This window comes from Medicago sativa, chromosome 8 (assembly GCF_051527215.1).
Source record: "Medicago sativa cultivar Bolivia chromosome 8, Bolivia_mono, whole genome shotgun sequence".
In the NCBI taxonomy this organism is placed as follows: Eukaryota; Viridiplantae; Streptophyta; class Magnoliopsida; order Fabales; family Fabaceae; genus Medicago; species Medicago sativa.
This window is the reverse complement of record NC_140756.1, coordinates 16,809,002-16,832,507: the sequence shown is the minus strand read 5'-3', so window position 1 is coordinate 16,832,507 and position 23,506 is coordinate 16,809,002. Positions and strand designations below refer to the sequence as shown.

At 31.5% G+C, this 23,506-nt stretch overlaps 1 protein-coding gene across 2 annotated transcripts; it reads right to left on the bottom strand.

Moving 5' to 3' along the window:
* Positions 1-16,291: 16,291 nt before the first annotated feature.
* LOC146897398 (NAC domain-containing protein 62-like) lies at positions 16,292-22,788 on the bottom strand. Of its 2 annotated transcripts, none has more exons than XM_085733724.1 (4): positions 21,017-22,782; positions 20,634-20,890; positions 17,786-17,941; positions 16,292-16,784 (listed from the first exon to the last, which is right to left on the bottom strand). In XM_085733724.1, the coding sequence occupies exons 1-4, from the start codon at positions 21,189-21,191 to the stop codon at positions 16,545-16,547; spliced, it is 828 nt and encodes a 275-aa protein (XP_085589850.1). In that variant the 5' UTR covers positions 21,192-22,782; the 3' UTR covers positions 16,292-16,544. The 2 variants fall into 2 exon arrangements, with proteins under 2 accessions (XP_085589850.1, XP_085589851.1); XM_085733725.1 differs by lacking the exon at positions 16,292-16,784 and adding an exon at positions 16,822-17,553 and having other exon boundaries at positions 21,017-22,788.
* Positions 22,789-23,506: the final 718 nt, after the last annotated feature.

Genomic DNA, 23,506 nt, shown 5'->3' with positions numbered 1-23,506 from the left:
CTTGACTCTTGGATTGCAATGAGAGCCTAAAATATTGGATTGTAATGAGAACCTAAAATATTGGAGGATCATCTCACATTGATTTATAAGTAACTACACAGTTGGTGTTGATATATATTTTTACTCAAAAGACATCACATATAAAGGTCTAGTTATTTATTTGTCGCTTAACATTTAATGTGAGACTTTTTACTCAACTTGATACTCAAACAATTCCCCTATCAAGTGTGGGTCTATCCATTCATATGGCATGTTCCCTTCAAACGGAAGTTTTTTTATCCACATACACTTTGCACACTTTGCACCAGACATGTCCAATTGACCACAACATTAATTGTCAAGAAGATTTTCTATACAAGGCATTGATCACTTTGGTCAAACCATTGGCTCTATGTTGGGTTGTGAGCAGAGCTTAAAACAACAAAGGATGATCATTCTTTAATAATAAGATTAAGAGCAACCACGGAAGTGCTTTGGATACAACATCTTCACCCATAATCTTAAGTCATTAGATATACAAATGTCATAATTTATGTGTTCAACACTCATATTTCCATCAAATGTGAAATTTCTTACGCATAGACGCATAGTTCATACACCAACATTTGCAAACTCCTAATCATAAATTAATAATAGGCAAAATTATGTATGTTGTCTTTTAAATTTGACCAATTTCTCGGATTGGTCCTTTAAACATAAAACTACTTTTAAGGTTTATTAAATATTTAATATGTTTAACCTATATTATAGACTAAATACATTAGATATTCGATAAACCTTAAAAGTTGTTTTTTCTTAGAGTAATGATATTTTGACATCTATTTGATGACAACTTTGTTGACAACCTTGTTTTTCTCACTTCTTATTGGTCAAAAACAATGGAGAGAGAAAAAGGAAGAGAGAGGATAACAACATCATGTGAGTATGAGAGAGAAAGTTGTCAAAAAGTGGTTGTCAAAATATCATTTCTCTTTTTCTTATAAATGTAACTCAATTTTTAACCACTTGTTGTCTTCAGTTAAGAGTTAAGACCTTTGTTAGTTAACAAACATGATAGCATTGAAGAGGGGTTCTAAACAAAAGAATACTCCCTCTATCCCCTTTTATAAGACTACTTTAAAAAAAAGTTATGTCCCTAAATATAAGATTATCTACAAATATTTAGATGCATTTATTTCTTTTTTTTCAAATACACCTCTCATTAATATTATCAATATACTTTGAAATATGAAAAGTTAACATTAAATATTTATGTAAACAAAGGGTAATTTAGTAATAGTAACATATATTTATGACAAATTTATTACTTCTAACACTTTCTTTAATACCCGCAGTTTTTGTAAACTATTCCTGTAAAAAGGAACGGAGGAAGTATCCAGAAAGTACGTGGATGAAGGAGATGGTTGTGTCTTAGTTAAAAATATTCAAGTTTTGGAGATTCAAATGCCTTTAAAAGTACCGAAATTCTTCACCTCTACTTCATTTCACTTTTTAATATTTCTTTCTAATGTCTATGGATATACACGGTTTGAGGCAAGCCACTAATTAATGAGCAATGCTATATCTCTAAAAAAATAACATTAAGAATTCTTCAAGAATAAAGAGCAAGCAATCACAATGCACTATTTGCCACAATTCAAGGAGATGTGGCTGAAAAATAGGAAGTGAACAAATAAATCATGCAATTAAAACTTGTCAGCTATGTCTTGAAAAATTTTTGATGCTATTTTTCTAGAGAAATAACATTTTCCCTAATTAGTATATGTTTTCAAGTATTTCTTTTAGGAAAATAGTTCCCGATTTGCACCGTATAGATGTGAATTTGCTCGGCTACTACTGGTACTGCAAGTGATCCACTGCCCGGCTATTGCTGCATCGTTGGTCACTGTTACAGTGTAACGAGATATTTCATTGATCCGCATGATACGTGTCGTCGACCTTCCATCGTCAGAGACATATCTCGCAAACTCAACCATTCTTTTTTGAAACCAACAAAAAAAAGCAAACAACAGTCAAACGTGAGTGACATAATATACACAGTGACATACTCAAACAATGGGAAATACACAGTTACATACTCAAATAAACACAAAGAACTCATATTATAACATAAATACATAAACATACTCTAGTAGAAAAACCTAGATCTGCATTTACAATATGAACACCCAGTATCTTACATGAAATGAAAAGTATAAAAACCTAGATCTACATTAACATAAAAAAGAAAAAAGCGCATGTGTAAGATTTTAAGCAGAAAATATATGAACTCTCCATCCCTACAACACCTTGCTTAAGGTTTAAGTAGAAAATGCGTTTAAACAGAAAATATATAAACACCCAGTATCTTACATAAATTGAAAAGTATAAAACCTAGATCTACGTTAACATAAAAAGGAAAAAAGCGCATATGTAAGGTTTAAGGTGTTTTTGTTTTGTTGGAAAACCAACATTTTTAGATGAAAAGTTGAAAAAATGTGAGTTAAAAGAATATGTAAGAAAATCTTTCTACCTTCACAAAGGTCTAGAGAAAGAAACAAGGGTAGAGGTGAATTTCTTATGATTATATGGTAGTGGACAGTGGTAGTCGGTAGGTATGAGAGAGAGAGAGAGAGAGAGAGAGAGAGAGAGAGAGAGAGAGAGAGAGAGAGAGTGAGTGAGAGAGGCGTGGTACTCTTTTATATAGGCAACTGGATCATAGGCAGAGAGAGATAGGTGTCCAATTTATCCTAAACATAAAATTAAACTCGGGAATCGTTATTCTATAAAATAAAAAAAATTATTGTATAATATATTACTTCCTCCATCTCACAATATTAGTTGTTTAAGGTTTGTGCACGGTTGTTAAGAAAATGATTAATTGTGTTGATTTCAATGGTAAAATTAGTAACATTTACATGATACGTGTCGTCGACCTTCTATTGTCATAGACATATCTCGTAAACTCAGCCATTCTTTTTCGAAACTAACAAAAAAAGCAAACAACTGTCAAACGTGAGTGACATAATATACACAGTGACATACTCAAACAATGGGAAATACACAGTTACATACTCAAATAAACACAAAGAACTCAGATTATAACATAACTACATAAACATACTCTACTGGAAAAACCTAGATCTGCATCTACACCCAGTATCTTACATGAAATGAAAGTATAAAAAACCTAGATCTACATTAACATAAAAAAGAAAAAAGCGCATGTGTAAGTTTTTAAGTAGAAAATATATGAACTCTTCATCCCTACAACCCCTTGCAGCTGTAAGGTTTACGTAGAAAATGCGTTTAAACATAAAATATATGAACACCATAATCTTACATGAAACGAAAAGTATAAAAACCTAGATCTACATTAACATAAAAAAGGAAAAAAAAAACGTATATGTAAGGTTTAAGTAGAAAATGCGTTTAAACATAAAATATATAAACACCCAAAATCTTACATGAAATGAAAAATATAAAACCTAGATCTACGTTAACATAAAAAGGAAAAAAAGTGCATATGTAAGGTTTAAGGAGTTTTTGTTTTGTTGGAAAACCTAAATTTTTAGATGAAAAGTTGAAAAAATGTGAGTTAAAAACATATGTAATAAAATCTTTCTACCTTCACAAAGGTCCAGAGAAAGAAAGAAGGGTAGATGTGAATTTCTTTTAATTATATAGTAGTGGACAGTGGTAGCCGGTAGGTATAAGAAAGAGAGAGAGAGAGAGAGAGAGAGAGAGAGAGAGAGAGAGAGAGAGAGAGAGAGAGAGAGAGAGAGAGAGAGAGGTGTGGTACTCTTTTATATAGGGAATTGGATCCTAGGCAGAGAGAGAGACAGATGTCCAATTTATCCTAAACATAAAATTAATCTCGGGAATCGTTATTATATAAAAAAAAATTATTGTATAATATATTACTCCCTCCATCTCACAATATTAGTCGTCTAAGGTTTGTGCACGGTTATTATGGAAATGATTAATTGTGTTGATTTCAATGGTAAAATTAATAACATTTACATGATACGTGTCGTCAACCTTCCATCGTCAGAGACATATCTCGCAAACTCAGCCATTCTTTTTTGAAACCAACAAAAAAAGCAAACAACAGTCAAACGTGAGTGACATAATATACACAATGACATACTCAAACAATGGGAAACACACAGTTACATACTCAAATAAACACAAAGAACTCAGATTATAACATAAATACATAAACATACTCAAGTAGAAAAACCTAGATCTGCATTTACAATATGAACACCCAGTATCTTACATGAAATGAAAAGTATAAAAACCTAGATCTACATTAACATAAAAAAGAAAAAAGTGCATGTGTAAGGTTTTAAGTAGAAAATATATGAACTCTCCATCCCTACAGCTCCTTGCAGCTGTAAGGTTTAAGTAGAAAATGCGTTTAAACATAAAATATATGAACACCAGTATCTTACATGAAATGAAAGTATAAAAACCTAGATCTACATTAACATAAAAAAGGAAAAAAGCGTATATGAAAGGTTTAAGTAGAAAATATATGAACTCTCCATCCCTACAACCCCTTTTAGCTGTAAGGTTTTGTTATACCCTAATTTTGGACCTAAAAATACTAACTCAATTCCTCTTTTCTTGCATTATAAGTCATTTGAACTATCTCTGATCAATTGTGTCTTTCTCTGCATTTTGTTTCAATGTTATTTGCAAAAGTTACATGCAAGGGTATTTTAGTCATTTCCTATGTCAAATTTCTCCCAGTCTTTCAAAATTTTGTTTAATCCTTTCAAATAGTGTGAATAAGCCTCTGTTTCATTCTATGTCAAAATCCATTCCAAAAGTTGCATTTGAGGTCATTTTGAGTCAGTTTTGCCCCTAGGGGCATTTTGGTCGTTTCAAGTGTCAAGTCACTGTTTAAATCCTAAAAAAATGCCCCTGAGTCTTTTTAATTTTGCCTGTGTGAGTCTTTGATTCAATTTCTGTCAAAAATCCATTTTTTAATTGCATCTGAGTCGTTTTAGTCGTTTTCAGCCCCAGGGGCATTTCAGTCATTTCACACGAAATTTCGGCAGAGAGGTACTTTAAAGTACCTCATTTAGGCCATTGGTTCGTTTTAGTCCGTTTTGTCAATTTTAATCGTCTCACTTTACGTTTTTTCCAATTTACCAATTTTATTCCAATTTTTATTGTTATTTTCATTTTAGTCCCTAAACTTTTAGAAATTGCACTTTGGTCCTTTTATGCCATCTTATTTTCTTTTTAGGTTTTTATCTTTTTTTTTCTTTCTTTAAGTCCTTTAAGTCAATTTTCGTTTTGAGTCCCTCTTAAGTCAAATTACAGTCCAGTCCTCTAAGTTCCCTAAATTGCATATTGGTCCAGTTCTCTTATATTGCAGGAAGGTCCCCCAAGGTCTTAAAATTTGCAAGAAGGCCCTCAGGCCCAAACTGGCCCAAGGCCGAGCCATTTTTCAGTCCAGCACAGGTGTCAAATGCTCATTGGATCAGAAGTCACAAGCTGGCCTATAAAGCATTGCCAACTCAGAAATTTTCAGAGAAAGAATCAATCACTCAGTGACACATCACCAAAAGGTCTAACAGAATTTTTTCTCTCTCCCAAGTCACCACCGTAACAAACTCGGTCACCACCGCAACAAACTCAGAAACCACCGCAACAAACTCAGAAACCACCACACAAACACAAATTCGTACCAATTTTCGCAAAATTCATCATCAAACATTCAAAACCAACATGAATTTCGAGAGAATCAAAACTGAAGTATTCAATTCAATAAAATCCTTTTGAATTGGGATTGTTCTCAGAGATTTTCCACGAAAATCATCATCATCGAACTATTTTCCTTCGTATTCTTGCAATTCAAGTCTAAAGACGATCACAAGAAGATTTGAGAGAGAGAAGAAGAGAAATTGAAGCCAGTTCAAACCAGTTCGAAGAAGAAGAAGATTGAAGACCGATTTATTTTCGGTTTTGAAGCTTACCAGAAAAGTCCAAAGCTCGCAAGGATCCATTTGTTCGAATCTCCAAGCACATTCAGGTAAAAATACGAAAAATCTCCTCATAGTCATCATTGAAGCTTCGTATTAAAAATAAATGGTGAATCCGATTGAAAAAACTTGAAAGATTCGAACGAATTGAAAAAACTGAAACCCTAGGACACAAAAATCATGAAGATACACCGTTTACTTTTTAATTCAGAGCGTAAACTCATCATTAGCATAAGAAACGAATCAGATTAGGGTTTCAATTCCAAGAAAGCCTCAAAATCCAAAACGTTTTGAACTTGTGAAGGATCAGGCAAGAATCCGTTCGATTTGGTGTAGTTCGAAACATTTCGATTCGATTTTCCCCAAAAAAAATATCAAGTTTAAAAGGATTCAAACAACTTTTCTTCGAAAGATCTGGATTGAAACGTTTTAAACGGTGTTTTTCAGAAAACATCAAGTTTAAAACACTTCGAATAATTTTCTTCAGAAAAACATCCAAATCGAAGCGTTTCAAACAAAAAGTATCCAGATCGAATCATTTCAAACAACTTTCGTCAAAAAGTAGTCAAATCGAAACGTTTCGACTGATTCCATGGAGAAGTGCTTAGATCGAACCATCTCAAACGGTTTCCTTCAAAAAGCCACAATATCGAAACATTTCGAACGGATTCTTTTCGAAAAAGTACCAAGATCCAAAGCGTTTTGCCCAAACTGTGTTGATGTGTGGTTTATTTGTGGTATGTGGTTTGAATCCATGAGCGTGGTAAGGGGAAGATGGATGGAGGATGAGAGAACGAGGGAGGAGAACGGCGGAGAGGTTAAGAGATTAGGGTTAGAAATGAGCTTCTGTGCGTTGGTTTGTTTATATAACCCTCCCCAATCTAGTGCATGCGCGTCTCTGAAGCTCATCGTGTGCCCTCCTTGTGCGCCGTTAGATCTTTGATCTAACGGCTACTGCTGATCCTCACTTCAATGGGAGCGTATGCACCGTTTGATCCAAGGGTTTGGGTCTCTGGATCCATCGTGTGGCTCACGTGGCTCCCTGAGACCCAGATCCGTTTGGTGCTTGGGCCTGGACTTTAGGTCTGGTGGTTTCCTTTAGTTCCTTAAGGTTTTTTCGCTTTTTACTACTCTGCTTTAATTTTTGCACCCCTGGCTCATTTGAAAACTTTAATAAGCTTCCTAAAAAAATTTTGCATATACATTTCTTGACAATTTTGTGACCTTTTAGTGTTGATTTTACATGAAAAATTGGTAAACATAATGTGGTTGATTTTCCTAATATTTTGTGGTGTTTTGTGCTAAAAATGAATGAAGTTTTGTTTGATTTTAATTCCAAATTGCTTGGTGAATGATTGTGGCCTATTCTTTTGATTCCATAGAGTTTAGCCACTGTTTGAGACTGACTTTGATGCTTGTGTGTGAAATTTAGATGGTTGCTTAGCTTACAAGTTAGTTGAGTAGTTAATAATGCAAATATGCTTAAAGTTTGTTTTAAAATGCCAAGTAAATCGTGTTGCCTTAATTCCCATTCCAAGACCTGATTCTAAACCTTTAAAAATGTATTGGAATGTGAGAATTATAGGTCATATGGTTCTTGCATTCTATGAACAAATTTTAGCCATGTTTGCACTCATTTTCTATCCTTTATGTTCTAGTGTTCCTCTTGCTTTATTTCCTTTGATATTGCTCTATGCTACTAACCTTTCCATTTCATGTTTCATCATTTCATAAGCATCTCCATAGCATCCTATATTCATCTTCATTTTTCTTGCAATGTGATTTGTACTAAAATTAGAATGTAAACATTTAGGAGCTTTTTGTAATATTTTACTTTCATGCTTTTAATTTCTTGGCAAAGAGGCCATAGAATGTATTTAGGGTATGATGTAAAGAACAATGGACTCTAATGATGTACACCGACACAAGCACCGACACATGCACACACATCGCTATATAGCTAGAATATGCATGTTTAGATGTATGTTTAGGATTGTATGTTTAGATGAATGCCTAGGACTTATGCTTAGAAAAAACCAATTTTCCAAACAAATGTGAACAACCTCACACAAATCTTTTCCAAATAAACCTTGGGATCCAATATCCCATTGTATTTTCTTTTCCATTTTCTTAATCAAACTTCAATGAAAATAATCAAACTTTGACCTCTTTTGCAATTCACTAATCCAACCTCACTATTTCCTAATCTCATGCCCTTGAGGCCTCTTTCTATTCTTCAAACCCCATTTTTCAAACTTAAAATCAATCAACAAAAACAAAAAACATTTTTTTGAGAGAGAACTACGGTGGATTTGATCCCTTAAGCGGGTACGTAGGCAAGGAACAAAATTCCTTCAATTCAACTAAAATAAAAATTCAAACACTTTCTTCTCCCTCCAATTCTTCACTTAGCAAATTTTAGGTGTAAATAACATCTTCAAATAGCATTTAAAAATAAAGCGCGCGCGTAGAAATTAAAGACGGTTCCTATAGGTTACTATAGTCGTTATGGGTGCCTAACACCTTCCCGTAGCGAAAACAACTCCCGGACCTCGATTCTCAAGGGTTTTGCTTACTTTTTCCCTTCCCAAGAAAAAATAAGATATCACCGGTTTAAAAGGTTCAAACGTAATAAATGTTTGACACCCGAAAACCAAGATAAAACAGGTTTAAGAAAAAAATGTGTTTAAATAGAAAATATATAAACACCCAGTATCTTACATGAAATGAAAAGTATAAAAACATAGATCTACGTTAACATAAAAAGGAAAAAAGCGCATATGTAAGGTTTAAAGAGTTTTTGTTTTGTTGGAAAACCTAAATTTTTAGATGAAAAGTTGAAAAAATGTGAGTGAAAAAAATATTGTTAAACATATCTTTCTATTATTTGAATTTGAGTATGACCGAAATTGAGTAAATTAAATCCAATTGTTTATGCATGATATTATCTTATCATATTCTCTTAAGCATAAACATTATTGATTTGTATAATTGTAATCTCATCTATCGTGGATACAATTATGCAAATTTTGTTAAATAGATTAGCATTATATTGGTGACAGTCATACCCTATCGGTGTGTTGTTATTAATATAATTGCTATTATTTAATGTACTTTAATTTTTTATACTTATGTCAAATATAATTAGAATACCCTATCAATATTTAATTTGAGACATAAGAATTGTACATTATGATGATATAGTTCTTACTTATTATCCTTAAGATCCTTGAATGGGATTACAATAAGTAAGTTACTTTGATAAAAGTCATGTAGAAAACTATATAGATTTTACAATCCAATATTATTCTAATTTTAAATTAAATTTCTACTTAAATGTTATATATATATATATATATATATATATATATATATATATATATATATATATATATATATATATATATATATAAATATTTTGGATTACTACGATCCCTTTGTTATGTGAGTGACGGACATACCCTATCGTTGTGACGTTACTTAACATGATCATTTTGTGATAGAGAAATAGTTGAATGTTTTACTTAAAATATCTTTCAAACTTTTAATTCAACTATCATTATCTATTCTCTATCAAGTGGGAGAATCCTTGCTATGTATTGTGTTGTGATGGACATACTCTATCGGTATGACATTGCTTAACATAATCATTCTTTTATGGGTAAGAAAAATACCTTATTAGTTTAACTATCATTCTCCATCAAGTGGAGAAAATATCATTCTTTAACAAGCGAGGAAAAATTCTACATGTCAATTAGCTATATCTCATAAACAAATATATTTATTTGTTTTATAACTTTAGATATAAAATTATTGTAGAGACTTATATTGATGATATTCCTTTCTCATAAATTATTATACACTTCCATATCCTTTTATATTATTGTAAACTTATTTTGTAATAGCAATATGTCGAAATCTCACAGTTCTTAACAACTCTATTGAGAAAAAAAGTTATTTATACCATTATTCTAAATAATTATAAATGGTATATTTGAGATATTTAATTTTACCATTTTACTATATTTTGACATATTTTATATTATTGTTATTCTTTAATATTTATGGAAGCTTGTGACTATTTTCTCTTATATCCTCAATAATAATAATAATATATAAGTCTCATGTATTTCTGCTGCATGTAACCTAATTTTTTCTCAAATGTGTGTAATTATAATTGTAGCATTTGAGTTTTGTGTGAGTTACTAAAATTATGAATAGAGTCTCATATTCTATTTTATAATACTAGAGACTTATCTCACTCATATGATGATAAACCTTCTATATAATCATCATCCTCAGGAAATATAAAGGTTACTATATTTATAAAATTCTTTGGAACTGAAAAGGAGATCTTGTGTTATAAAATTCTTAAATGAAAACTTACATTCTCCTTTATTCTAAATGCAGAATATATGGTTAACTACGAAACTCAATTCTTGATAATATCTGCCATTGAAAAATTATATATTCATGGGGTTTCATACTATCATTAAGTTACCACTTGTGTCAATAATTCTGCTATACTCATGTGCAAAATATGTGGTTGAGTTCATGAAACTCTACTAGTTAAAATTACGTAGTCACTTATGTTGATAATCTTGCACTAGTAATTAGGTATCCCCTTATTGAATTGAATATTACATTACTAAAATATTTCTATATATCAGTGATCACTCCCACTTACTCTTGTTTATATATATGTGAGATCAGTGGGAGTGTGTACACAACACTATATACTATGAGCTCAAATAAGAAATATCACTCTTGTTCATATATATGTGAGATCAAGAGAAATGTGTACACAATACTATATATACATACAATTTAAAATTCTCATCATTGCCATATACTCTTGTGCAGATTATAAAATATGGCATAATTTAAGAGACTTTAAACTTTAGTCTCATTCTAAATTGAGATATATATTAAAATTCTATCAATCTCAATAAGCATCATAATTGGATGCTTAAGTCAATTTTGTTGGAATATGCACAATAACTTCTTAGCATGCAAATATATATTGTGCTTCTCTTTTACCAACATTCCACATTTTATGAGGTCATAAATAATAAGTACAATGTATAATATCAATACTCCTATCGAGTATGATATTGTGTTCTTGTAGTACATATAATCTGAGATAATCATAAATGTTCGTTCATTATTGACATTTTAGTGGCCACACTAATCCACATCTTATTTTTCTTTAAACTAAGTGTCTATGTTAATCCATTTTTTGACATTTTAGTGGCTACATTAATCCACATCTTATTTTTCTTTAAACTAAGTGTCTATGTTAATCCAATTTGGAGATTCTTGAATTTCCTATTTCTTGGATTTTCATAGTCACATTTTTTTTCTTTCTTTTTGCTAAAACTTGGATTAATTGAATGTCAAAGAACATTTATCGATTTTGATTAAATGTAATTACACTCTTTTAATAGGCGGCTATCCCTATAAGTAATTACTATTCTTAAACCCATGTGGATATATGACTTTTATAAAATTAAAAAAAAAAACTCATTGACAGAACTACTAACCACAGACTTATATATATGAGTATTGTAACTCGTAACGATTTGATTAAGTCTATGATATTTTGGGTTAGTGGGAATTTGTTATAGAATTTTTTAAAATGATTGAGCAATTCTTTAATGACACATTCTTTTTAATTCAAATGTGTCACTATAAATTCATCATTTGTTAGAAAAGTGAGTCTTTGATTTGTATGATTTGTTTTCCCTATCGGATTCAATTTCTGCATCATTAAAGCTCACATCACTTTTGAATAATCAGTGCTTTGACCATACATATAATTTTAAAATTTAAATTCTTTATGACAAGTGAAATATTATATTCTTTTAGTAATTGAGTATTGTCATCCAAGTGGGAGATTGTTGGATCAATTAATTAATTAATCAATTATGGATTGACAATAATCAATTATTATAAGTTAATATTATATTATAAATTATGTTCTATTGTGTTAAGCACTAATTAGTTGATGAATATGTGTGATTGGGCTATTCTTTCTAAATGGACCGTGATGGGTTGAACTATTTAGCTAAGCCCAATGAGAGGTCCCTACCCTCAGCCGTTTAACTATTTAAACGTCATCCCATCAGACGGTTAAGCATTCTGAATAACACTGTGAAAACATAAAGCTAAACGGAATGATGATAGTTATCCCTCTCATAGTTGTCGGCTGTTATCCTTCATGTACACAATTTCTTCTTCCTTCTTTATTATTGATTATATGCTATAATTTGTATCTAGCGATCCATGACTAAATACTAAAACTTTTATCATCAACATCTTTCAATTTTACCGTATAATATGCCTTTGTTCATTGGAAATTCTAATTAAACAACCAACTAAACAATTTAGAGTTACAAACAAATGGTTGAGAATGGAGGAGTTGGATGAAGAAGAATTGGACACGGTGTTAGTGTTGGTAATGAAACTTTGATGAAGAAGAAGAAGATGGTTCGGTCACATATCTAACCCCTATTTACAAATGATTTTTTTTTTAATAAAATTGATTCTATTTACAAATGATTTTTTTTCATAAATAAAATTGATTAAAAGAAGATGGTTTGGTCACATATCTAACCCCTATTTACAAATGATTCCTTCTTTTTATTTTTTAATAAAATTGATTTATAGACCATAATAAAATTGTAAGATTGTTGAATGAATGTTCAAAGTCTAAGGTCTAGACCACTTGTAAGACTATTGAATGAATGTTTAAAGTCTAAGGTCTAACCCGAAAAAAAAGATTTTTGGACCTAAACGACTTGTAAGACTGTTGAATGAATGTTCAAATTCCAAGGTCTGGCCCGAAAGGAAAGATTCTTAGACCTAAACCACTTGTAAGACTGTTTAATGAATGTTCCAACTCTAAAGTCTCATCCAAAAGGAAAGATTCTTAGACTTAAAACACTTGGAAAATATTTTTAATTATGTAATTTAAAATAGTAAGTAAAATGTTTGAATATATTCATCTATTATTGTTTGGATATTTGGATCGCAATTATTTTTAGATGTGTTGTTACAAATTTTAATTCCATTTAAAATATACAATAAAGAGAAGGGGAATTTGAGAATATTTGATGTGGGTCAACATTTAAAAATCTACAATTGTTTTGAGACACCTCATAACGTACAAAAATTGGCTTATAGTTAATCAAATTTAGAGGGTGTTCAATTTCACGTTTGGATATCTTAAAAGTGTTTTTCAAGTGTCTCTCGCAATATTAACTCTATAAAATTATAATAAACATTTTTCTGAAAAATCAATTTTGGGGGCTAAAACAATTCTTTATAGTTTTTATCATAAAATTGATTCTAACACACAAATTTATAATTTGACTCATTTCTATACAACTGTATTCAAATATAAATCATATTTAGTCGGAATCAATTTTACAACAACAATTCAATCAAAATCAATTCTTTTCAAAAACAGAATATAAAATACACGTACGTTTGAGAGGATTAACGTATGTTTGACTGCTAACCAAACATATGCTAAGTTTTAATTATTATTTCTTTTTATTACTTTTTTGTGTGTATCCTCATCCTTCATGGAAAAACATCAACCTCTCTCTATGTGTGTATCTGCATGTTAAAGAAAACAAGATAAAATAGACCTTTTTCGTGTGTGTGGAAGGTCAAAATATACAAGAGGCCTTGTGGATAATATGAGTGGTAGAATGTGAATTTTTTTAGGGCACGGTGCAGTTGACTGGGAGTATTACACATGCAATCACTATCGAAATAGAATTTGAAATAGGATTTTATAACAATCATATTTTTTTAGTTTGAATTCAAACTCATCTCATGAGCGTTAATTAAACTATAAAAGATCTCTGACCATCTCGTTCGAACATTTTTGGATCAATGAGATAGAATTCTTAAAAGGAATAATCATATTGAAAAGATAATAAACTGATTCAATAAGCTCTCCAAATAAAAAGCAATTAACCAACTAAGTTTTAACCGGACTCTATCAAACTAACGAAATCTACATGCACACTATAAATTATAATAGCATACAATTCTATTTCACAATTTATAATTACTACTTTTGAAATATCAATCATTGTTTTAGTGCTAAAATATTAATCATTTTAAACTAATCAATGGCGAGTTTATACTAGATGAATTTACCGTGGATAAGGATAAATTATCTAATAGCAAATAAGTTAGTTCATCGTCGCAATTTACATAAGCTCAAAAACCCAGTTTTTACCACAACATGGTTTCTTACGGCGGAATTGATAAACACAATGCTAAGCAAACACATACACAGATGATTTTATAACGCGTTGAGTTAAAAAAAAAAAAAAATTAAGATTTAACGTGATCTTGAAAAAAATTTAGAGCATAACTTTTTTTTCTTCGGCATTTTAGTGGCTGATGGTTGATTCCATTGATAAGAAATTTACTCGTGTTCCATAAGAGTGTGCATTCAGCTACAATAGTCGGGATAATGACTTCTATAGTGAGCAATTCGTAAATACATTTGTTATCACTTGTTGAGTGTTAATTAAGACAGATCCTAACATGTGTCAATCTCTGGATGCCAACTCGCCTAAACTTACCAAAGTGGTTTGATAAAAACATATCACATATTTCAGTGTTTTGAACTAATTCATTGCCTCATCCAACAAGACAACATGGTCCAATCCGCACAATGATGCTCGAGTCATCATGGATGCACAATGTAACCACAATGCATCACTCTGAGCAGAATTAGGACCCTCTAATAACAATCAGACAATGTATTATGATTTGAGTAGAATATCATTTTACTAACTGACTGTTTTGGGAATTTACAGTGCTATCCGCTCAACTTTTATATTGGATTCATCTCGTAGTGAAAGATATGTTTATCATTCAGTTAAAATCTCCATACTATATAAAATCTTCCCTAGTTTGAGAGTTTTTTTTTTTTTGTGGTGTTCGAGGTTCGAACCGTGGACCTTGTATATATTATGCATTGTCCTTACCAACTGAGCTAAACTCATGGAAACCCCTAGTTTGAGAGTTTGATTCCTTGCATTGCACCTCCATCGCTTACTTTATAAAATCACTCCTCCGGTGAACTACCATTATCCTTCATCGCACCTCAACAACTACATGTGTCACCACGAGGACCTATATGGATTAGTCAATAATAGGAATAATGTATGTTTAATCTCAATTTAAAACTCTAAAAAGTATACCCTTTAAAGATCAAACTGCAACCCGTAGCGGAGTCAGAAAAACAATGATATATAAACAAAAAATTTATGTTGTAGCAAACATTAAACATAAAATTGATCGTAAAAATTAAGCTACATATCTTTAAAATTTAAAATAATTCTCTACTCATTTCAAATGATTTGAAATCATCAATAATAGAATACAACTAATACTTACAATATTTTTTTCATTCAATATAAATTGGCATGCTATCATTTATAACTAATGTCTAGAAATAATTAATGTATTTATAAATTCCATATTTTCCAACACTCGTTCAATACTCATTTTATCTCAATATAGCTATTTCTATCAAATTACCAACATACCACTTATTCTATTTATGTCATCATATCGGCAAAGGTCTATACATATACACTCATTTGTGTTGTTCACGAACATTTTCCTATTTAAGCAAATTGATTTCTAAAATACAACTTTTGTGCAACTCTTGAATAACTCTTGAAAAATATGTGCACCACTGAATTACAGTAAGTTGGTCTCATTAGTCAAAATTCCATTTAATTTAAAACGTTCACGTAGAATTGATTATAATATATGAAGAAACTCCATGTGGCTTTTGTGTCTACCTGAAATCGATTCTGAAAAGTGACATGTTTTCTCATCTTTGTCCTTGCAGTTAAATAGGGATGCTGATGGTTTTGCTATGTGAGAAGGTCGTTCCTCCTCCGCCTCCACGTTATGATGTGTTTATGAATGACCTCTCCTGGATTAACGAAACAAGAAGCGTCTCTCCAACAAACAACATTGTCATGATATGAATAAAATGATTAGCATCAACTAATGTGGGACAATGTTGGGTTCAAGCTGGAATGGTTAATCCCACATCAACTATGAATAAGTAAAATGTTGGATATATAAGAGAAGTGACTCATAAAACCGATGTTTTAAGGTTTTGGTTTGTGAGTATGGAACCGCATAGTTGGAATCCTTAAAGGAATGATTAGCATCAACTATATCAACGAAATACATGATCTTCTAATTGAAAGACTTGTTTATGAGACGAATAACCTAAAAACTTTCTGAGGATGCGTGTGAGGGAGCACATAAACCATTCAAGACACTTAGCAATTCGACAATCAATCCAAGAACATTAAAAACAAAGAACCTGAAATCTTGTTATAAAAGGTGAAAATCTCCCTAAAAAGAGTAGCTATTCTCCCTTTTCATTTCCTCCTATTCATTATGTACAACATAACCTACTTCTTAAGCTACTAATTCCCTGACTAACAAATCCATCATACTCCAAAAACGATTTTCACTAGCTTTCAAAATGGTCCACTCTTAAAACTATCATGCAGTGGAATCATAACTAAAACCAGGTGGAGTTTGAATCCAATCATAATCAGCACTGTCCTCTTCTGAAGTTCCAACTGGAAACCCTACAGTGTTGTTTTCGTTCTCAACATAGGCATATGAAGATTTTATACCATGGAAATACGGTGTCTGATCAGTGGCAAGGAGGCTATATTCCTCTTTCCGCGGTGATGCTTGAAACAAAGACATGATATTCACTTCAGGGGAACCACATACCTTAAAACAAATATGAAACATCAATCAATTCACAATTTTTGTCCTGAAACAAAATCCTAAAGTTACCAAGATTTTTAAAATATGTCACTTGTGGTCTTTGAGATTTGGTCTTAAACCCCTTTATAATCAATCATCTTATAAAGTTAGAAGTGTCATTCTTGTAAACAATTTTAGACTTTATCTCTCCATAAACAAATTTAAAGCAAAGTGAATCCTATTTTATTAAATTGTCATTGAAAAATTGTGAATGATTTATCTAACATTCAATGAAAATTAGTCACATGAATAAATTTACAAAGTGGTATCGACAAGTTAGTTTTTACTTCACTTGTAAATTTACTCATATGACTAATTTTTATTAGTTGTTGGATAAATTTATCCACAACTTTTTATAAACAACCTAGGAAAAAAAAACCTTAAAAAACCCATACCACGTACACAATACTTCAAAAGTTGATGACGAAACCACATCACTTTTTGTGGGAAGACAAAAATAGAATTTTAAAATCGTCATATCAACACAAAAAAGTAGGCATATTTAAAACTTTATCTAAGTGTATGTTTGAGTTCATTTTTTAAGAAGGAAAATAAATTCTATATGTATAGAATTGATGATGATATATTTGGATGTTATCTAGTTGAATTTACATCCTTAATTAATTCTAACTTGAAACTAGAATTCAAAGCATCTGCCTTTAGAATAAATATTTAGCCTCAACGTGCATTTGATCCTCCAATGATAAAGAATTTGATTTTGAATGAAATAATTCTGCAAAATTGATTATGACATAAAATTAATTACATAAAATTATTGATGTTTGGATATTTCATGTCAAAGAAAAATGAACAATAAATTAGAGGCTAAAAATTAGTTCTAAAGACAAAAGCTCCAAATTCTAACTTCAAATTATAAAAAAAAATTAAGACAATAAATTTACTCGAAAACATCACAACCAAACACACACATAAATCAAATGAGCCATAAAGATGCATGCACTCACATATGAAGTTGAATCCATTGTTGATTGGATTTCAAAATCAGCGGAATCAACATGATTACTTGAATGAGTTTCCTCTTCATCATATATCGATGCATAAGTTACACCTTCATTTTTCTTCTCATCTTTCTTCATTAACCTACACAATACAAAATTTCCCTGCAAATAGTAAAGAAATTATCAACATTGATCTATCACATGGTTGTCTATTGTGCCACATAAGAAGAAAAAAAGAAACCACAAACTTCAAAACTGTAGTCTAAATCCCCCTATTGTGTAGAAAGTGTGAGTTAGAAGTCCAACATTGTTTAGAAAAGTGACATTTTATAAGTGAAAGGACTCATAAATCCAATGTCTTAAGGTTGGTTTAAAGTGTGGTGTCCAACTCACTTCTATGGTTGCTAAGGACTAATGTGGACGATCCTCTAATATCCCCTCGTGACCCAACATCGGTATTAGAGTAGTAATTCAACAAGGGTTCGACCGACTCTTTCTGTCAAAAGTCTTAATGACAAGGTGTCTAGGCAGCTTGTGTTGTTGTGTGATACAACGACAATGCAAATGCATATGTATGCCGATGAAAAAGCTTTCACTTTAAGAGTGAGCATGGTTAATTAATAGACTCACAACTGAAGGGGAGATTGTTGTGTAACAAGTGTGAGTTATAAGTCTCATATTGCTTAGAAAAGTGGAGGTTGAACATTTTATAAGTGAGACATCCCATAAACACAATGTCTTGAAGTTTTTGACTAAAATACAGTGTCCAACTCACTTCTATGATTTCTCGGGCCTAATGTTGAAGATCCCTTAGGCTGCCCTTGTGATCCAACACTGGTATCAGAGTCGTGTTCGAACATGGTTCGACCGGCCCTTGAGTCAAAAGTCTTTTTGCCAAGGTGTTCAGGCAGCGGGTTCCATTGTTTACAACGGCAACAGAGGTACAAGTACAAGTGTGCGGATGAAAAAGCTTCCACTTGAGGGGTGAGCATGATGAATTGATGGACTCACTTGAAAGGAGATTGTTGAGTAGAAAGTTGAGTTAGAAGTCTCACATTGCTTAAAAAAGTGGAGGTTGAACACTTTATAAGTGAGAGAATCCATACACCCATTGTTTTAAGGTTTTAAGTTAAAATGTGATGTTCAACTCACTTGTACGGTTGCTCGGGCCTAATATGGACGATCTCACATGCTCCTCTCGTGACCCAACATAATGTTTGTTGATGTACATTATGAATGATGTATTGTTAAGTCACATGAGTCAATTGGAGAATGTAAGATTAATTCAGAATTGTTTTTATTATTTTCTAAATGCATCGTTCATAATTAACATTTCATTGTTTCTTCTCTATCACAATAGTTATTTTTCGTTGGGCTATACTTTTCCCTCTCTATCTACTTCTCACGCGCCCTATATTTTTTACAAAATGCCCATGGGATTTCAGATTTTAAAATCCGAAATATACTTATATATAATCAACAATCATAATCTCTCATATTTCAGCAGTTTTGAATTTTTAAAAACAACCAAAAAACAAAGTAAAAAAAAAAACTATCAAATAAAATTATAAAAATACAACAAAAAAAATCCTAAAAAACAAATAAGACTAATGCAAATTTTTTTAGATTTTTCTGAGATTATGAAAAATTAAAATCGAAAGTTTGAAAAAGATTTAGGTCTAAACGATGAAATTTTGGATTTTGAGGGGTAGAGTCCCTTGATTTTTTTTCTAATTTTTTGGAGAAGTTTCGGAGCAATCTGATCAAGTAGCCCGAAAACTGGATTTTTACTAAGAGCAACTAACAATGACCTAAAACAGAAGGATGAGAGTTAGGAAAATTAATATGGTCCTTAAATTAGTTATATATGTTACAAACAGACTCATAATTTATGCTGATACAGTTCAGATTATATAATCTGAACTATTTTTTCTCTGAAAAAGGATGCTTAATTAGGGTTTCGGATTCTATAATCCGAAAAAAGTAAGGAACACGCCTTATTTGTTGAGGTTTTTGGATTATAAAATCTGAATTGGTGAAAAACTTTTTTTTTCGTCCTATAACAAAAGAAAAACTCAATTTGAATTCTATAAAATCCGAAAGTCACATATAGGGATGGGAATAGGCTAGGCTGGCCTACAAGGGCCTACGACCTAGCCTACAACAGGTCAGACCAGGCCAGACTTTTTTCTTAAATAGAGAAGGCCTAGGCTTTTTTTTTAAGCCTATTTAGCTTAAAAGGCCAGGCCACAGACCTCTCAAAAAGACTCTTAAGCCTATTAGGCCGACCTATTTAAGTAATATGAATAATATTATTTATTATTATATTATATTTTTTTACTTTGAATTAAAATATAAATTTGTAAACTTTTTCAATAATTTAAGCTTTATTAGTATACATTAATTTTTTGCATATATAAATGTATTATTATAAACTAGAATATAAATATGATACAATATATAGTCGAATTCCCAAATCCTCATGTTGATTATCAAAAGAGAGTTTAATATAATTGAACTATTAGTTTGCTAGTCCATTTAAACTTATATCACATTGCTATTTAAAGATGTTCACAAGATATAGGCTTTTAAACAGACTAGTAGGTCGTATCAGACTTTCAGAAGATCATGCTCAGGCCTAAAAAGTAGGCCTATAACAGACCGCAGGCCAGGCTTAGGCTTTAAAAAAATATGGCAGGCTAGGCCTAGGCCTTGCAAAGTCTAGCTCGGCCTAACCTATTCCCATCCCTAGTCACATAGGTATTTTCTTAAAAAAAAAAAAACCAGGACGTGCTAGAAATGGATAGCGTGGGAAACGTAAAGCCCTTTTCCTTTTCAAAAAAAGAAGTCATACCTTGTTAATTGCATGATACTCGTGGACAACCCAGTTGGTCTTTTCATGATGAGTACCGCGACTTGCATAGAACACTAGAATCTTTTTTGTTCCAATAACATTGTTGGTTCCTTTGGTCTTGATTTGACGTTTTTTACCCGTGATCTTCCAATAACCAAACTGGTTTTTTCTTTTACACTTTATGCCTTTTTTGAACTTCAAACCAAGGGAAGTGAAGAAAAACCATTCCGAGTCATCCGAGTTTACCTTCAACAATGCTAAACATCACAAAAATACAAGAATTAAAAATAAATGATCCACCTTATAGTGCATCATAAGAGTAGAGAACAAAAATAAAAGACATTCTTTTGGCATTGAAATGAAGAGATATAATATTATAATACATGGTAATTTCCAAGGTGGAATGATGTCAAGGTCAACTTCAGTTATGTTGTTGACAATTGAATCATTACCGACCAACTTGTGTTCCAAGTAGAATTTCACAAGCTCTTCATCTGTTGGGCGAAATCTGTACCCTATAGGCATTGTTTCTTGGATATGAAGTTGTTTATTCTGCATAAAAGTGAGTTAAATGTGGAGTGCTTTAAAAGTGAGTTAAATGAAGTTATATTATCTAACACATATCCTCAAACTCAAGATGTAATAACAGAAAACATCAAAAGTTTGTCGCACAAAAAAAACTCAATAATATAAAGTCAAATGATCTTATTATAATATTACGCTCAATCAAACATAAGAACTATTAGGGACATGAACAATCAAACAGAATAATCAATCGGTAGAGGTGTTGGGAAGTCTGGAGAACATTGGATAAACAACAGGGTCCATGATCCAAGATCACAAAGGATAAAAATACCACATCTCCAACAAAATCCTTAAAGCATTTAGTATATAGGTCAGATCTCTCATAAATACAACATTTTACTAATTCATAGACGATGCGAGACCTAACCACTCACACTTGAAACCAAAAGTTTTCTCCCAGAAGTGAGTCAACCTCCTATAACTGGATCTAACACTAGATTCATTTTTGCTCCCCTACCAAGCCGAACCAGGACTTTGATACTACTTGTTGTGAGTTCAGTGGACACAGGAAAAACAATGAGATCAATGCTTTAGGAATACAAAAGAGGAAGACATCAAATCTCCATCCAAAATCTTCAGATATTAGGTATATGAGTCACCTCTTTTATAAATCCAACATTTTACTAATTTATATGCGATGTGACTTAACCACTCATACTTGAAACTCAACAAGAGGAGCAATCAAACAAAAGAAATCAATAAAGAGAGGAGCAAGAAGCAACCAAAGAGAGAAATTAAAACCAAATCAAATCAAACATATGAACCAAATGAGAGAAAAACAATCAAAGAATGAGTAACAACAAAAAAAAAAACAATAAAAAAGAAAAACCAACATACCAACAAAGAAAACACTAAGAGTTATTATCATATCAACAAAGAGAGAGGCAGCCAAAAATTTAAATATACCTTAAATAAGAACATTCATATGGAAAAAAATTGTGTTATTTGAACATTCGTTTGATTGACAACCTAATGAACAACCATATTTTTACAAAGAAAAGTATGTATTGACACTAAAAGCAAAGCAATAGAGAGAAAATAAAACTATTATGTGAGTATAAGAGATAAAGTTATCACAAAGTTGATATAAAATGTATAGAAAGAGTCAGGGAGTAAACTTTTCCAAATAATCAACGAAATCCGACAAGTAATCGGCAATATCCGAAATAGAGAAACAAACACGACACAACACCGGAAAAACAAATACCATATGATGCAAACCGATTCCAACACGTTGGAGTTTTATCATAAATGCATGGCTATGAAGAGTGTTCAAAGTATCAAACAAAATAATAACTTACCTTCACAATTCCATTCCAAAGCTATATGAACCGTAAAAGCAAAAGCAATACATAGGCAAATCTTGATATCCTAAATTGATTGTTTTCATTCCAATAATTGACGTAAACTTTTAGTGCAATAGTTCACCTTAAATAAAACTATTCAAAATCCAACGAAAAATAGGTCACAGTACCCGATCAAATGTAATGACGCAAACAATTTTTTTTCTAATCTTACTTAGAACCAAAGCAAATGGAGAAATAGCTAGTTTCATAAGCCTAAATCGAAAATGTATATGCTGCAACAACCAATAGAGGGAATAACCAAGTAAGCAACAAAAGAGTAAAATATATATATATTTCCAAACTTCTGGAAAAAGGGATGAATAGTTCAAAGAAGATCGAACCATACTCTGATACTAATTTAACTTTGATACTAAGTTAACAATACAGAGAAGGCTAATGTTAACTTGTGCCCTCAAGGCACAAGTTAAGAAGTAAAAATAGAAATGTTTTGTTGTAATTAATGTATTTGAATTTAACTTTTTGACTTTTAACTAATTGAATGAACAAAATTTAAGAAACAATTTCTACTTTTGGGTTGCTTAACATGTGCCCTAAGGGCACAAGTTAACATGACCCTATAGAGAATCAAAGTTATTGTTAAAGAGATAACTTGAACAAGTGTTTATAAATGAGGACAGTCTTGACAGTGCAAGTCAATTTTGTTGGGTGTGTTATGCTCAATCACAAATTCTAAGATTGTATCGGAACCTCCTACAAGATTCATTGGGTCACTATATTTATATTCATGCACCAGACATTTAGTGTTGAGCCTTAGGGTGTGTTAAAAGTGTCACATTAAATGAGAGATGATATGAACAAGTCTTTATAAGTAGGGATAGTCATCATCTTACAAGTTGGTTTTACATGGATGTTTTACTCAACATGTATTCTAAGATTATCAAAATAATAGTTACAAGAAAATATAATACTCCCTCCGTTTCA